The sequence below is a fragment of the Mugil cephalus genome, chromosome 15 (assembly GCF_022458985.1).
Source record: "Mugil cephalus isolate CIBA_MC_2020 chromosome 15, CIBA_Mcephalus_1.1, whole genome shotgun sequence".
NCBI classification, from domain to species: Eukaryota; Metazoa; Chordata; class Actinopteri; order Mugiliformes; family Mugilidae; genus Mugil; species Mugil cephalus.
In genome coordinates this window covers 19105803-19123830 of record NC_061784.1, presented here as the reverse complement: position 1 = coordinate 19123830, position 18028 = coordinate 19105803, and the positions used below count along the sequence as shown (strand labels likewise).

Below are 18028 nucleotides of genomic sequence, written 5' to 3'. Positions count from 1 at the left end.
CGTCGCTACTGTATTCAGATACGTGCCTTTGTGCACACTCAGACCCTAATGGCCTCGTAGCAGCCGTAGATTTTTAGTGCTTGTTACGGGAACAGGGCAGCCCCGTTCACACGCACACACACACCGAGTCTCCAAAAATGCGTCCGGGTTTGGCGGCGTTAGCGTCCGAGATGCTGAGCGGCGCTGCCTGCAGGGCCAGGCCGAGGCTCGGCAGCCTCTTCCCGGCCGCCGTCACCACAACAGTGCCGCCGATGTCAGCCGCGGGCACCCGCAGATTTCGCTCCACGTCCTCCATGCAGGGATTCTCGGAGATGGCGAGAGAGCGGTCGAAGACTGTCACGTCGTTTTACAACCAGTCTGCCATCGACGTGTCAGCGGAAAAGGTAAAAAATTAGTCTTTTTTGCCGGTTTCTCGTGTGACAAGGGGCTACAGGGGTGGCAACGAGGGAGCGGTAAGCTAACCCGTTAGCATGGGTTGTGGTGTGTTCAGGGAAACGCAAAAAAAGTCAGTAAACGCGAATTTATTTAACCGACACGAGGTGTTATATAAAATTAGATACATTAATCCACACATTTAAAGCGAAATCGAGACTTTCAAAACGATTTTAAACCCAGAAAAAAGGGCTTCATCACAAACGAAATGTCCGCGGATTATAAATTAAATGATTACCCCTCATTTCACATTTAATAAAAGTCAAAGCTTTATAAATATATAAAAAGCAAAAACAGAATCTATTGCATTCGTTTTATTGATATTATATATTTTTATTGCGTTATTATGTTTAAGGTCATAATGCATATCATTATAATCTAAGGTCTCAGAGGTCGTTAAGGTTCCTCCAGATCGAGCTAGCTTTGATATGACTGTTTTGACACTGAGCAGTGAAGGCAGCGCGACGATGTTTTAGCTAAACATTTAATACGTTGAAATAAATGAAGCGGCTGAAGTTACTGTCACCGAGGTTGAGCCAAAAACAAAAGTTGTAAGTAAAAAATCTTGGTATCTGAGCCAGGCTGGGTTTGATCGACCAATAACAAGGGAGTAGGTGGTGTTAAGTTTCAGATGGAGGTTACGTTGACCCAGTTAATGTGAAGGCAACGGAACAATCCGGATTTACGATGCCTAATTTATTTATTTATATTTAGCATTTTCATATGTTTTTCTTCTTTTAAACAAACTCTTTTATTAATATTATTAGTATTATTATGAATATTGTTATTATTATCCTTTAATTTTCGACATTCTTTTCTTGACTTTCTTCACATTAATTTTTTTAGTTTTTTTAGTACATAAACAAACAAAAATAATAATAAATGTTGTTGTATTACACACTAGAATGTGTTAAAAGTTTCCACATATACACGGATTGGCTACAACATTAAAACCACTGACAGGAGAAGTAAATTACATTGACCATAATGATAATTTAATGTTCTGCTGTGGAAAGTTTGGACCTGGAGCCTCCTCCCCTTCACCCTATAGGACCCAAAGACCCACCACTAACAACATCCTGTCACCAGACACCACAGGACACCCTCAGAAAGCCCACGTCCGTTTTCTGATGAGTCACAACTCTGTTTTTGGAGGAACAAGGAAGACCTACACAATATTGGGAAGGTTGTCATAATGTTATGCCAGATCAGTTTATATACATATTCGGTGTATATGTTGTACTGGCTAAAATATTCCAAAAAATTAAGTATTTATTCCCATTTCACTTCATGTTGAATTAAATTAGATTAAATAAACTAGAAATGTTGTTTTATATAATGCAACTTGTTAAAATACTGCGTGTTGCAGTAATGAACAAAGAGTTTGTTGATTAGCCGATTAATTGATAAGTTATTTGCAGCTATACATTAAATTCAAATACATAAAAAAGCCTAAACACAAATAACTAAATAAATGTTGTTGCTTTTATAGTGACACTTTGCTAGATGCAAGTGACGTAGTAAAAAAAAAATTAAAAGTTAAAAAGTATTATAACCCAAGTAACAAGAAGTCAAAACAAAGGCACAAAGAGTTTTTCACTCAAGCAAAAACAAATGTCGCAAGTGTTTCCTCCCAGTAAAATGAGGAAGTGGTTTGTGGCTGCGTGTTGAAATTAAACACTTAAATAAAGCTCATCCTTCAAAGAAATATAGTCGTCCCTGGCTGGTTGCATTAAACAAACAAAACATTTACAAGATACTGGTCGACGTATTACAGTGTTCAGCACTGATAGGACAAAGAGTAACAACATGTTGGGCCGCTCGTTGTCTCATGACCCCGAGTCACACATTAAGCTCGTGCAGCGGTTCTCAGCTTGTGGGAACCGCTGCACGAGACATTTAAAGGGACAGACGGTGAAACCGCGTAGATCACAGCGGCTCCTCTGCTCTAGATTTTCCTACTAAAGTCTCCACTTGTGCGTTTTACGAGCAGGTTTGCAGAGCAGAAAACTTTTGCAGCATTTCACATTATGTGTCATATCAGGGTGAAGCGGATTCAGGTGGGGTCGGACCGGTCCAGTCTTGTTCTGGTTTGCAGGGCACTCAACACATATTCAAGCAAAGCAGTTTTTTTTTTAACAAAGCTAAAACACTCGGATACATTTTGGATTTTAATATGAGCTATAAATTCAACAACATACCCCCTAAAATCAGTATTATTATTACTTCTGCTTCTCAAATTGGAACCATGTTGCTCGTCATTGACTTGTTTAACAAAAATATATTTAATACTTTAAATAAAGCCCTGGTGCTAAGTGTTTTTCTTGATGTAACACTGTGATATTCAGTGGATGTTTTTAGATTTGAATAATCAAAACCCGTGACGGCTCCAGTGGCACCTGTTGCTTTGTTGTTGATGTTGTTTTAACAGGTGTACATACTCTAAGTTGTTGTTTGGCTCAGATAAAGTGACGGCTGGTGTGTGAAATTTAACCTTTAATCATATGTTAATGTACATCTGTTCAGACTAACACAGTAGTTTTATGTTTCTGCTGACGTACATGATTATTATGCAAAGAGTAACGTATCAGAAGACGTTTTTACTATAATGATCAGGTATTTCCTTTCTTCAAAGTCACCTCCTCTGGCTTTAACAACAGCATGACATATATGAGGGATATTTATATGCAGACTCTCAAAACCCAAAGAGTTAAAGTGAATAATGCAAATTGTGGGTTTTTTGTTGTTGTTTTTTGCGCTTAAGTTGTGACACTTGCAAATCTTGCAAGAGTCTTGCAAAAAACTTGCAATCTTGCAAAAAACTGAGCCCTTCTTTTCTACACCTAAAGGTAAATATGAGGGAAATGGTTCATATCAATAAAAGGTCTGATCATGCAGTAAGTGCATCCTAAAATATCCCATTGTGAACAGAAACTTGAAGTTCCTTCCAAACTCTTGGCCTGTCGTGTATAACATAAATCTGTGAGATGTCCCAGGCTGTATAAAAGTTTTTAAACACTTCACATCCTGCCCTTTTGTTAAATGCCTCAGTTTCATGAAGAATTCTGTTTACGAGTGTCGCGTTTCTGGTGCCACCACTTAAACCTAGATGTTGTATAAGATGTGAAACAGTGGTTGTGAAAGTGTGAAACTATTTCGTCACTCTCCCCAGGCCTCTGTGCGACTGACCCTAGCGACCCTGCTGTATTCCGGGAAGTCTCCGGACGGACACCACATCTTGGTAAATGTTTGAGCCACGCAGAGAGGAAGTGCGTGTTTTCAGATTGTTTCCGAGCCTACGCCCCGTTCTTCACTGTCGTGTGTTTGTGTGTCGCCTCAGAGCAGTGCCAAGTACCTCCACAAGGAGCTGCCTGTACGGATCGCCCATCGCATCAAGGGCTTCCGCAATTTGCCCTTCATCATTGGCTGCAACCCCACCATTCTGCAAGTGGTAAGGAGGCAAAGCATTATTGTGTGACCTGCACCGGATCTCACATTACAGTTATATATGCGGAAGATGTGCAACAATCGGCCACTACATTAAAACCACCAGCCATAAACCCTGGGTTTACGTAGATGCTGCTTTGACTCCTGAACACGTCCTCATGGAAACAGCAATGTTTCCTGGCTTCCAGGTGCCATATGTTCCCCAGATAAGCAATGCACACACACACTCGGCCATCCATGTGATGCAAAAGATAAACGCGGTTCAGCCGACGGGGCCGCCTCCTTCCAGGGTACGAGCTTAAAGCAGGGATCCTACGCAAGCGTGGAAAATGCAAACCAGTGTATGGAAAAATGCGCTTGGCATTGATGGATGATTCTTGTGCAACTTGCAATGAAAATAAACCATTAATTCCATAATTTATTTACATGATACTCAAGTATTTACTCAAATGCCATAAATTAAATTTGATTTTCTTTTTTACCTAGAAGTCTGGAAATTAGGGTCTGGAAAATTTTGAAAGTTCAGTTACGTAGGAACCCTGTTAAAGCAGTGGAGAGGGGTCAGCACGCACACCCTGACTGGTCTGCAGCTACACAGCATCACACAAAAACAAACTGTGATCCACTTTTCTTTTCTATCAGAACCAGCCTGAGCCATGGCTGAACCGTGACCACTTTTGATGGGTGCTGATCACTGCAGACCAGGAACACCCTGCAGAAGCTGCAGTTTTAGCTGCAGTTATGCTGCGGTTATGCTCTGTCTCCACACTGTGGTCCTCTCTGCAATCAGAATCAGAATACTTCATTAATCCTTGCAGGAAATAGTTTTTGTTGCTCCCATAAAGTTGCAGTTCAACAGTGACAAACAGAGTCAAATACAAATAGGATAAAGTCATGTAAAAAAAGAATAAAAAACAGGATGTAAGACGCCTAAAAACCAATATTGCACAAGTGTTTACAGTGTAACCGAGGTTAAAATAAATAAGAAAGTGAAGTGTGAGGCGTGGCCACGTTTGATGACCACAGGCAGGAATGTCCTCCTGTGGCGTTGTGCGGTGCGTTCAGGTAGAATGATTGTCTTCAGACTGGCCAGTGAGCTGTGGAGTGGGTGGAGGAGTCGTCCTGGATGCTCTTTACGCTCCTTCCACTTTTAGTTTTACTGCTTCTAACATCAACTATGGGGACAAATGATAATCAGCTATTCATTCAGCTATTGATTATGACCAGCCAGTCATAATGTTATGGCTGATCGGTGTATGTAAGCATCATGATGCGATAGCGCGACTCTAAAGTAGACTGGTTTAATAAAAAAAAAATACAGAAAGGTGACTCAACTCAACTAAAATGATGAATGGCTGCTAATTAATGCCTGACTCGAATCTTAGAGGTTCTTGTATTTTCCTAATATTTCCCCCCGAGACACATTAAATCAGAACGTTAATGTTGAAAGGCTGCCTGCTGCTACGACATGCAGTCAGCACCCTTCCCCTGCAGACTTTTTCAGTGGCGCCTGTTTATTAGAAACGCGTGACGCCGGATGAAGATATAAACTTGGCAGCAGACGTAGCCCTCAGTGTTTGGGTTAGAGCGACATGATCCTTTCGCTGCAGACTGAAGCCTGTAAAGAGAAGCAAAACACTTTGAAAAAGTTTAAACCCTCGTGTTACCTTCACACACACTTCTTATCCTCGGGGTCAATCTGACACCAGCAATTTAAACAATTTCATCCCACATGTGCATCCAGAACACCTGTTACATGACTCTGGAGAAATGTGCAGAGCACCTTAAATTAGAAAAGGATATATTTAAGTGGCTTTATATCATATATTCTTTTTATCTGTAACATTTGGTATGAAAAACTATTATCAAGAATAATTAAAACTAATCTGTTAATGATATATTTAGAGATGTCAAATATTTAATGGGTTTGCATTGATTAAAGAGTGTATATATTTGTGTTACCTCTCTATTTAATTCCTGATTTTATTCACTAGTGACTCTTAAGGACTTATGGACTTTTTCCTGCTATTATCAGTTTTTATCCAGGAGAAGTTTCCTTCCAGCTAAACCTGTGGAGGCACATTGAGTCGAGCTCGAACGCTGATTTAGACAAAGTTCCTCTAAGCCTCTTGGCACCGAGTCCACAGTCTGTCTAGTTAAATGTCGCTCCGACACAAAAAGCAGTCTGGATTGTGTCTTTTTTTTTTTGTTGTTTTTTTGTTCTTGTACCCTGCTCAGCCTTCTCGGTTCATAGCCGGAGCCCGGCAGCTCTCCCTGTGCACACTTCACGACGAACTTTCACCTACATTCCTTCCTTTCTTATATCACTCCTCTCTGTACAGATTACATAAGGGAAGCTCCTTTTGTGTGAAATGTAGGTCAAACGTGGGTTTTACTTTCACTACGAGCTCTTTGATCAAAGGGTGAACACGAAGCCTGCAGCAGATCTTTAAATTTCACACATCCACATCAGAAAGTACGTCTTCACTTTGTTTGTTTCCTGGCTTCTCGATATTTGAAGCTTCCTGAAGTATTGCGGTAATAATGTGGGACACATGTGGACTTGTTATGTTGTTATGTCGAGGGGCCCGGGTGGGGGGGTGGGTGGTGAGCGAGGGAGGGAGGGGGGTGAAGGGGGTGTGGGGGTGTGGGGGGTTCAGTGAACAGTCGCAGAGAATCAGCTTTAACGATAATTCACATGGTCTCTTCTCTCTTGTCTTACAGCATGAACTGTATATCAGAGCCTACCACATGCTAATTGACTTTCCTCAGGTAAGTTTTATATATATATGTATATACACACACACACAGGAGGGGTCATAAGTTCAAGTTGTTCTCTAGATCGTGAGCAAAACAGGAAGTGATGAGATGTTTGGAGCAGCTGCAGGATTGGTTCAGCGCTGGCTTTTTTTGTTTTTTCTTTTATCTGAACTTTATTTCAAATTAAACTTTATTTGTATTTCACTTTTCCTACAAAAATGCAACCCAGAGTATTTCACACAAATAAAAACATTACAACAAGACGTGCACACAACACCAGGAGGATCCCACTGAGGTCAGATTTTTTTTTACAGCAGATACAAAACGCAGCTATAAAATGACTCATTTACCACATGAAAACAAGAGGCAAATAAAAGCAAGTGCATATCAGGGAGTCGGCCTCAAGTGCCCTCAGATCGGGATTTAAAAGCTCTCAGTGACTTTAACTCAGTTCTCAGACGTGCAGAGACAAAGGCTCTTTCACACGATTCAGTACAGACAAACTTTCCCACGTGTTTCCAAGTGTTTACATTCATAAGTTGCTCACAGACGAGTAAAAAGATAAATGTCCTTGGATGAATCAGAATATCTGATCACAAGTCTGTCTTTGTTTATAATCATACTCATTTTTTTTATATCATACTTGAATGCTGCCTTGTTTATAATGTATCTTTCCTGTTTTTCTGTTCTTATTTTTATTCTTTTTCCATCCATAGTCCACTCATATGAGCACTGTGATGACTGAACGTCTCTGCTGCTGTTAATAACGAGATTTCAACATCAGATTTACTTTATTAATCCTAAAGGGAAATTGCTTTTTATTTATTTATAGTGTTCAGAAGAAGGAGCAATATATGCAATAAGAATATGTAAGAATCAGAATTAATGCATCAGTATTAAAAAAATAGTAAAAAGCATAAGTGAACATGTTGCTCCGTTATCCCACTGAGGGATGAATAAACCATATCTTATTTACTTATCTTAATTTTTTTTTCTTTCTCGTTGTTGGTTCATGTTCAGTACGTTTAAAAACGAACCTGCTGAACGTGTTTTGTGTTCTGCTCTGTTTGAATCCATTTCCAGTAGCAGTTAGATGTAGAAAGCTGTAGCTTCCCTCTGGCTTTTTCTGCCACCAGAAAACAAACACATCTCTCAGTAGTTTATACGAAAAAAAGAAAAAAAAGGAGAGAGAGAGAGCTGTTTTATAAACACATTTCAAAAGAGATTAGAACAAAAAAATCCTTTCACAGACAGATTTAAAAGAAACGCAGCTTTGATTTAATAAATAAATAAATCTGAGTTTCTCTCTCCTGCTCGTGTTCTCCGTCCCTGAGGTGGAGTCACCTGAACTATAAAAGCTAAATTATAGCGTCTAAAAAGGTTCGCGGGGCTAATTTGGGGAGACAGCCGAGTCCTGTCATCCTGAAGGAGTTTCACTGTTCACTGAGGAATCCGCTGAACCGAGAGACTTGAAAGGAGAGATTATGCACCGTGAAGCTGCTGCAACGTCTCTAACGCGAAGCGTCTGTGCAGGAAGAGTCTAGTTTCATCTGATAGCGAAAGACAGAACAGAAAGCAGCCGTGAACGTCCTCTGATGATGATGATGATGATCAAAGTCCAAACAGGACCAAGTTAAAATACGTCAGTTCACCAGAAAGACGTCAAATTCAAAACTTAATTAAGACAGATGTTCTCAAAAGTAAAAATGTTTTTAGAGTGGGCTTCTTTCACAGCGTCCCTCCTCTCCTCTTTTTTCAGATCAAGGATCAGGACGCGGAGGCTCGTTTCTGTAAACTGGTGCAGCAGCTGCTGGACGACCACAAAGACGTGGTCACCATGTTGGCCCAGGGCTTCAGGGAGTGTCGCAGACACATCCAGGTACTGGAAGAGCTGCGCCCCACAGCACTCGATGGTCAAAGGGCCAGTCTGTTACTGCAGGGGGGACACTTAACACCGATCCGCCACAACATTAAAACCACTGGCAGGTAGAGTAAGTAACGCTGGTCGTCTTGTGACAGTACAGTGGGGCTCATGCAAGAACATTTTTCTATTCTTATACTGAATTTCTCTTCCCTTTTTTCTTATGTTGCGTTCGTACAAACACGCCCTGTCAACAAACACTTCTAACGATGAAAACCACTAGTGCGTACTTGAGGATAGCGTATTTGCATAATAAGCGCCGCAAGAAAAACAAAAAAGGATAAGTTTCACACATCAGATCTTCAGATTAATTTTGTAGATTTTATTATTTTATTAAAAACAATTAAAACTAATTAAATATACAATTAATAGGTAAAGAACTTGCAGTTTCTCGTGAGGGCCGGATCACTTGTAAATTGTGCTCATACCCGAGAGAAAATTCTAAATACGGGAGAAAAAAAAAATGCTGAATGCAGAAAAGGTCTCCTGAATCATTCATGGGCAACACTTTTGATCGTAAGAACGGTTCTTGCATGAGGCCCAATGTTCTGCTGGGAAACTTCTGGACCTGGCATTTATGTGGATGTTTCATAGCAGTGACGCTCGTTGATGGCAGCAGGATGCAGCCTGACACAGACACACACAAAAACACTTTAGGAACAACTCAAAAACACGAGTTGTTAGGGTTAAATTCACTAGATCCCAAACTGATCAAGTATCTGTGGGATGATCCATCATAGATCCACTAAAAGCGTTCTGTACCAGACGCCACAGGACCCTCACAAGGCCCATGTCCGTTCTCTGATGAGTTACAAGTATTTTGGAGACACAAGGGAGACCTACACAATATTAGGAAGGTGGTCATAATGTTATGCCAGATCGGTGTTAAGTCAAATGAGTTGAATGTAAATGTGTTTTTACTCGTACAGGAGCATCAACCTGCCTTTTCTTGTCGTTGCAGGATGAGACGATGCTCCGCAGCTTCCTGGACACAACGCTCTGCTCCCGTCTGGGAATCCGAATGCTCGCCACGCACCACCTCGCCCTCCACGAGGATAACGTACGCCTGAATGTTTCTCTGTTTTTTTTTTCTTTGACCTTTGATCCGTGTTGTTTGTCCAGAGCCTTAATGACGAGCCTCAGGGAGAAGTTTCATGGTGGTCAATAGAACAGCAATAAAATCATCTCCTATCAGTCGTTTCTTTTAAGTGAACACAGATAAGCTTTTATTACAAGACACAGAGAACTGTTCTATAAGTAGCAGTTTGTAATTTAACACTTTTTATTTGTAGAAATTTAATTAATTCTTTGAAAATAATAATAATAATTAATGTTGGTTTCAGCCTGACTTTGTCGGGATCATATGCAGACGTCTCTCCCCCAAGAAGATCATAGAGAAGTGGGTGGACTTTGCCAGGTAAGAATTTAGCGCCGCTTCGCTCGCTTATCACCTTCAGGCGACTTTCTGCTCCTGTTGACCGCGGTGGGTCAGAGTTGAGCTGATAAAGCATCAGGAATCGCTGCCTGGAGCTGTGAATGAGATATGAGCTATCGTTACTGTTTACCTTTTGTAATCTTATCAAGTGACCTTTCTGAGGACACTTTTACAGAGTTCACACAGAGTCAGAGTGGAAAGAAATGATTGTTAGATAGTGTTAAAATGTTTTTTTTATTATTATTGATAAATGCTCCTGGTGTCTGACAGGCGTCTGTGTGAACACCAGTACGGTAACTCACCCAGGGTGAGGATCAACGGACACGTAGCCGCTCGCTTCCCCTTCATCCCTCTGCCTCTGGATTACATCCTGCCAGAGCTCCTGAAGAACGCCATGAGGTGACCCCCCCGCCCCCCAGCACATACTCAATACATACATGAATATTATTCACCTTATATCATCAATCAACAACTGAATGTCTGCAGTGTAACATAAAATCTTAAAATTCTGTCAAGCTCATACATTTCCTTCATTCAGTCTTATGATCATGTAGGATGTAGAAGTTTTGCATTTGTAGCTTTATGGGATTAAGATCAAGAAAATCAGTGTTGGAGAGATTGAGATGTGCTTTGAAAAAAGGTTTTCTTTTATAAACATATTTTCAGCAGTTTTCAGATCAAGGTGTCAAACCTTATAGTCCTTTAATCTCATAGTCTTATTATTTTATTCTGTTTTTCAGTTTTATATTCTCACATTTTTATTTACTTATTTATTAACTTGTTTTTTTATTATTAATTTTTTTTTGCCATCTTAATTCTGAGTGTTTCTATATTTTATTCTATATTTTTATCCTGCATTTCTTATATATTATATAAATATATATATATATTTTTGATGTTTTATTATTTTAACTTACCCTTTATATAGTGTGCATTAGTTTCCATATCCTTTTTTGTTGTTGTTTGTTTCACTTTTTTTATATTTATATTTTTATATCAAAATTTAAAGCACTTTGAATGACATTCACTTGTTCTGAAACGTGCTATATAAATAAAATGTGATTGAAATTCTGACAAGGTGCAGGAGAAACCAAGAGCTGCAGCTATGAAGAATAAATGTCTAATTTAAAATACTTAATTAGATTCAAAGACTGTCAAACCTTAGATTTCAAGTTAAAAATGCTCTTGGTTCCATAGTGTCTTTGGTAGCAAGTCACGGCCAGAAATCATCTGTCCATTATTTTAATGTTAATCTCTGTTATAGACGTTGATGTGTTGGTCTTTGATGGATCAAAATGAGCTACAAACACTTCATTTAGCGACGAGAGCTGGAGCTGCTGGCTCTGTGTTGACAGTGTTTAATTTAGGAGATGATTAATGATTCCAGGTGTGGCCCAGAGACACCGTCCAGGTCAATAAGGTTCTTCTTTTTATTTAACATGTGTAAAAAAAAACATATTTTATTTAGGAAACTTCTCCCATGATTTCATGTTTGTTTGATGATGTTCAGGTCGTCATGACACCATCTTACAGTCTATGTCAAATGTTCAAATTAAGGCTGTTATTGTTAATGAGAGTTATTCTTCAACCTCGTACTCTCCATAACTTCCTCAGGGCCACCATGGAGAGTCACCTGGACACCCCGTACAACGTGCCCGACGTGGTTGTTACCATCGCTAATAACGACATTGACTTTGTCATCAGGTGAGTCGTCACATTTCCTACCGCAGCTTTTTGGATTTAAAGGGGTTTGGGTCCTATGGGTTGAGGGGAGGAGACTCTGTGGATCATCCCACAAGATACTGGATCAGTTTGGGATCTGGTGAGTTTGGAGGCCAGGTCAACACTTTGTGGTGTTTTCTTTTAGTTGGTCTATGGTGCTTTTGTGTCTAGGTCAGGCTGCATTCTGCTGAGGATGACTGCTGTCATCAAGGAGTGTCATCGCTTTGGGGTGGGGGAGCCTGGTCTGGTCTGGTCTGGTCTGGTCTGGTCTGGTCTGGTCTAGGTGGTTGGTACATGTCTAAATAACATCAACATTACCAGGTCCAAAGGTTTCCCAGCAGAATATTGATGGTCGATGTTATTTACTTCTCCTGTCAGTGGTTTTAATATTGTGGCTGATCAGTGTATATTCTTGTATAATATCAATTAACCCTGTGGAGTCCAGAGTATAATTGACACATTACATTTATATTTCATCTTCACGAACACGAACCATTTTTGTAACTCAGAATGCAAATCTAAACTATATATTTCAAAAGCTTATGTACAAATTCAGCACACAACAAAATTATTTATTACTATTTCCATTAAAATGCAGGAATTTTTTGTACAACTATTTACAAAACTGTCAGATGTAACAATAAGTAATGCACCAACATGACGACCATATTCAGGAAAAAGTGTGGCGTAAATTATTTATGATAAATCTAGTTTTACCTATCAACACAGTTTAAAAACTAGCACATAGGTTGAAGTTAGCTCTTAATTGATCATGTGCTGTGGACGAACCAGCGCATCCGTCGACTCCATTCTATTCATTTTTACCCCTGAGGAGCAATTTAAAAAGCCACAGAGAGCAACAAAATACACATGACTGATGGGAAAAAACACAAATGTGGCGTCAACATTAACAACGACCTGTGTTTTCAGTATCTCCTCCCTCCTCTTCATATTCTACCTGTGGGTTCACAGCATGGTGTCAGGAGGCCCAGTAATGTAGCACGGTCATGTCATTCAACTCCTCCCGAGTCCAGAGGGTAATCACTCGAGTGTTTTATTTGTTTTACTAGAAAAACTGCTGCGGTTGACAAGGTAGCAACCTGACCTAATTCCCAAACCACTGCACCCAAACTGGTTCCTTTCAAAGTGAAGGAGCAGAGGATTTAGGTTAAACTTCTTATGCCAGTGTCTGAAGTTCTCACCTTGTGTGAGAGGGTTAGGAAGGTGTCCCTGCCTGATTCTAGCACAATGAAGGGTTTGAGCTCTGATTCCAAACACTCAGCTGCTCGGGACAAAATGTATCTAGATGTGAAACTTCTCTGCTTCTCTTCTCTCACGCGTCCACCTGTAGATCCTCAAACTCTCTTTTGAAGCTGACAGTTGTTTGCGAGTGGATGTTCCCGGTTACATTATTCACACTTAATGAAACAAGTCGAGCGTAGAGTGGACTGAGTCAGAACCTCTTAGCGTCATTGTCACTGTTGCTCCATCTGTTGTTGCTATAAATTAATAGACTATTTAAGTTTTGTAAATGGAGCAGATGACTTGAACCAACTCATAAGTTTTTTTTTTCACTAGAAATATTTACAGTGTTGAAATCTACAAGACAACACAAGGCAGGAATTTATAAAATAAAAGTTTTAATTGTTAATTTAAACAGTTTGGCCACGACGCTGTTTGGCTCTGCTTTGGTTTTACCAGGCTATTGTTTTTAGCAATTGTTAGCACGACATGTTGCTCCCATATAACACAGGAAAAACTTAAATTACACTATGACAACATTTCAACATGTATGTATGTGGAAAAATACTGTCTTTACGACCGGTTTACTGCAACAAAAGCTAATCAGAAGTATTAATAAACGGAATATTACAGGAACTTTGAATTACTGTTTACACATGAGGCGGCCATCTTGGAAACTGAACTCTGAGGTAGTGAGGAGTCTACGACTTTCTGAGTAGAAAAAAAAGGACTTCAGAGGGACGACTTCTGACTACAAATGGAACGCACCATAAGCCACGTCCATTTGTTGTTGCCTTAAAGTTGGGATAAATTGAACTTTGAGGCAACCCTAGTACTCGCTACAGGCTTTGGAACTAAACTAATCAAACTGAACCACCGAACCAACTCGGAATCTGTGCAGATTGTGCTAGTTCACTTTCTTTGCTTTGAGAAAAATAATTTCTTGCAAAGAAACCTCTCCTCCTATAATATATCACACCATATGTGAAGAACCTCTGTGTCTTATTTGACAGTAACTTAAGTTTCAACAGGCAAGTAAATTCTTTTATCAGGTCCAGTTTCCTCCAACTCAGTCAGGTTCCTTCCTGTCACCCTCCGACCTAGAAACAGTTCTTCATGCATTCATATCATGCAGGCTGGACTACCGCCACTCCGTATTACTCAGGCCACCATCTCCCGTCTCCAACTAGTAGAAAACGAGGTCAGGGAAGCGAGACCACATCGCTCCCATTCTCGCATGATTACACCGGCTCCTCATTAATGTTAGGATACACTTCAAAATACTTCTGCTTGTTTAGAAATCCCTCCATGGTTTTCAGCCCTTCATATATCTCAGAATCCTCAGATCCTCAGAGCCCCTCGTCTCTGGATCAACCTCTGACTCTGAGGCTTTTAAGAAGCACCTTAAGACCCGTCTTCATTCCTCTGCTTTTAGCGGCATTTGATCTGTTTTTATTGTCTCATCTGGTCGCCCTGGGTGTTAATGGCTTTTCATTCGTTGACACAGTGACCTGTTTATACATGTTTACGTGACACGTTGATGTTGCTTTTAAGGTGCTATATCAATGAAATAAAATACTTGAAGCGCAGCAAACACAACTTTCTCCTGATTTCAGGATCTCAGATCGCGGCGGCGGCATCCCGCACAACATCATCGACAAGGTGATGGATTACCACTTCAGCACGGCCGAGGAGAGCGCGCAGGACCCCCGCATGAGCAACATCTTCAACAACATCACCAACAGCGGGAATCAGTCCAGCCCGATGCATGGGTGAGACTTTGACAGACTCGGTTATATTCTCCCATGTACTTACAATTGCATCAGAATGTTAAATAAAAATAAAATAAAATGTTGTCTTTGCAGGTTTGGCTTCGGCCTGCCGACCTCTAGGGCCTACGCCGAGTACCTGGGAGGCTCTCTGTCCGTGCAGTCCATGCAGGGCATCGGCACCGACGTCTACCTGCGTCTGCGCCACATTGACGGCAAAGGAGAGAGCTTCAGGGTGTAACGCCGGTAAACCTTGTAGAGCCCCGACCTAGGAACCAGGCCACGCGGCAGCGCGGAGGGTTTCCAAACACGAAGGCTGGCAACGACGAGGTCTTCGGTCCCGCAAGAGTCACGACCTCCTGTTTTGTCAGAAAGCTCCTAAATTCACAAACTCACTACTTATGATTTTTTTTTTTTGTTGTTGTTGTTGTTGTTGTTTTTGCCTTAGACTGATTATAAGCTATGTTAGCTCTCAAGTTAATGATTTTTCCGTTGTTTTCCCTTTTTGTTTTGCGCCCTGTGGCATGTCGTCTTGAAGTTGTCGAACTTTTGAATGTGTGGGTTATCGGGACAAACCGTGCTTGAGAGTGGGCTGTGGTGGTGATGATTGATGATGATGATGATGATGGGAGATGAAGGAAAGGACAAAGAGCTTCGGTTTTAAAGAAGTTCAGTTTGAAGCCGACGGCGGCGTAGTCTCAAAGTAGAGATGATACGAGATTAAACTTCTGACACACTCCAGCAAAACCCCCTGTCGAAATCTCTTCACCAATCCGCTCGCGTGTTCCTCCATAGTCAGTAGTTGAATTCACGCATCCACGGCTTGCAAAAAAGGAAAGCGGTCAGCTTCAGCGGAGTTACGCTTCAGCGCACGCGCCGCTAAAAAACCTCAACCTCCGACGACCCTCAGCCATATCCTCCAGAACCTCCCGGGTTCAGCTGTGGCTGACGAATGCAGGAGAAAACTGCCAAAACACCAAATGCTCATTAACAGACGTCCGCGTGGGTCCCGTTTTCAGAGAACAGTCGCGAACATCTTTGCAGTATTTTAGCGCTCAGACAGGGGAGCCACCGAGATGTCCAGCTGCCTTACTGTGAGACAGGCGTAGTCCCTCAACTGCATGCTGGCTTTTTTTATTTCAGCGGTTTCCCTTTTTGTTGCCTTTCACGCACACACGAACACAAACACGCGCCGCGTCGCTCAGTTTCATCAGTTTCACGTCGGATGTTTTTTGTTTTTTTTTTCTTTTTTGCACAATATATAGATTTTTCCCCATTGTAATGCTCGGCACTTGCACCAATCACAGCAGCTTTTCACTTTATTTCTCTCAAACTAAAAATATGCCAGAGAAGTATTGTCTGTCATTTTTTTTTTTTTTTTTTCACTACAGTTTTTGTAAAGAAGTTGTGTTTCAAGTCAGGTGTCATTTTGACACAGGTTTTCTATAAGATACATTTCAGGATGGGTCAGTTCACTGGTAACTATGGAAATTAAGATTTGCAGAAGGTTATTTTTTTAGGTCAATTAGTCCAGATCACAACTTGATTATTGCATCATCTTGATTTATTATTATTCATTTAATTTACCCACTTCTTTTCTATTAATGTATACATGTTCACTTCCCTAACATCACAGCTAAATATCTAAAATAAATCAGTTTGAAAGGCAAATAGGTCTCTATACCTGTTGCAAACTGCCATAATCTCTCTCTCTTCCATGCAAGGAATCCGCGTGTTTGTAGTCTCTAGTCATTTGTAGAAATGAGACAACTACCCGCCTGCTCTGGCACTGACCGTGAGAAATATGGCAGAAGAAAAAGAGACCATTTGCGCTGTCAAATTAGCAACATGCGACAATAATCAAGTTGCCGATCTGGATGAGAAAATGTCCAGTGAACCTTTCGCCAGCCTGAGTTTCTGAGTTTCCAGCGATAAATAATTAACCGTTCAGCAATAAACCGGAACCACAGCATGAGAATTTACAAGCACTCCTCCTCACAGCGTGTTGAACATTCCCCAGTGGGCAGCAGTTGTCAACCTTAACGTTACATTTACACTTTTATTTAGGAGCATATGTTGTTGTAGGAACTAATACTGTTGGCTCTGTCTCTTTTTTTTTTTTTTTTTTTAATCTGAAAGGGCATTAGTCACACTGAGCTCTTATTAATTAACAAGATGGGAAATCTATGAACTTTATAACCCAGTTAGCAGCGTTTCATTTTATTGTAGCGCTTAATCTTGAAAGACTACCTTATTAATATTTTGTTTTCTTGATCTTACAAATGAATTAATACTTGTCAAAAAGCCTCCTGATTCCTTATTTTTTTTTTTTTTCCCCCACTGAGTTTACATACATACAAGATTACCGATATATTTCAGCCGATGAGACGTCGTGAACGTGATATTTTACTTGTAAAATATTCAAACTGAATCCGATTGAATTTGTGAAAGGCTCATTTATTTGTTGTGAAACTGAAATAATCCCACATAATTACAAGAGCGACAGAGAGAGAAAACGTATTATCTGTACCTGTGTTCTTATTAAAGAAGTCTATATGGATTAATGTGCTTATTGTAGCTTTTGAAGGTCTTGAAGATATATGCATGTAAAAATGGGGTGGGGGCGGGGATACTGGGGGGAACACGACACTGGTAAACAATGTTTAAAGGTGTGGATAACCAGCAATTTGAGGTTTTGTTTTATTCCACTGGCTGATTTTTTTTTTTTTTTTGGAATTTGAGGGTCAGCTTGTGGCTTTTATGAAGCAGAAACCATGTACTGTACGCCCTCTGCTGGCCTTGGGGGGGGAAACAAACAAAGAAAAGCGATGGCAAATTGAATAAAACTGTTCTCAAATTTCCATTTTCAAAGCCCAAATGAGAAGTAAAAATTAAAAAAAAAAAAAAAAAAAAGGGTCTCCAGTGCAAGGCCAAATACTGGAATCGAACAATGTTACTGACATGAAATGTTCTGCCATTGAGTGTTTTTTGACTTTTAGACTGAAATTTGAGTTTTTCTCCCACATGTTTTCTGTTGTGTTCAGGACTCTGTAGACATTAAATTTCACTTGGTTGAAACACTGAGAATCAATTTTCATTTGTACTCACTGGTATTTATTCACTGGTAATACAGATGCAGTGGAATTACACCGAAATAACAAAATACATACCCTTTAAGTTTAAATAATATTAAACTGGTAGCATCACTAAGATTAAAGAAGGCTATAGAAAATACTGACATTTAAAACAAAAGGAATGCACATACAGAAAATTATGCTTGCATTTTTGAAACAATTAAAA

The 18028-nt window shown here is 40.2% G+C and overlaps 1 protein-coding gene across 1 annotated transcript; it reads left to right on the top strand.

Annotated features, from left to right (window-relative positions):
* Positions 1 to 120: 120 nt before the first annotated feature.
* Positions 121 to 17806, top strand: bckdk (branched chain ketoacid dehydrogenase kinase). Its single transcript, XM_047606809.1, has 11 exons — positions 121 to 383; positions 3605 to 3673; positions 3773 to 3883; positions 6604 to 6651; positions 8399 to 8518; positions 9522 to 9620; positions 9904 to 9977; positions 10266 to 10394; positions 11610 to 11699; positions 14576 to 14731; positions 14825 to 17806. Exons 1-11 carry the CDS (start codon positions 138 to 140, stop codon positions 14967 to 14969), a joined length of 1287 nt encoding a protein of 428 aa, XP_047462765.1. The 5' UTR covers positions 121 to 137; the 3' UTR covers positions 14970 to 17806.
* Positions 17807 to 18028: the final 222 nt, after the last annotated feature.

Excerpts from the sequence above, each read along its gene's own strand:
- bckdk (XM_047606809.1), top strand. The coding sequence starts at position 138 with ATGCGTCCGGGTTTGGCGGCGTTAGCGTCCGAGATGCTGAGCGGCGCT. Across the intron at positions 3,884-6,603 it reads ACCCCACCATTCTGCAAGTG|CATGAACTGTATATCAGAGC; the intron begins GTAAGGAGGCAA and ends CTTGTCTTACAG. Across the intron at positions 11,700-14,575 it reads GACATTGACTTTGTCATCAG|GATCTCAGATCGCGGCGGCG; the intron begins GTGAGTCGTCAC and ends TCCTGATTTCAG.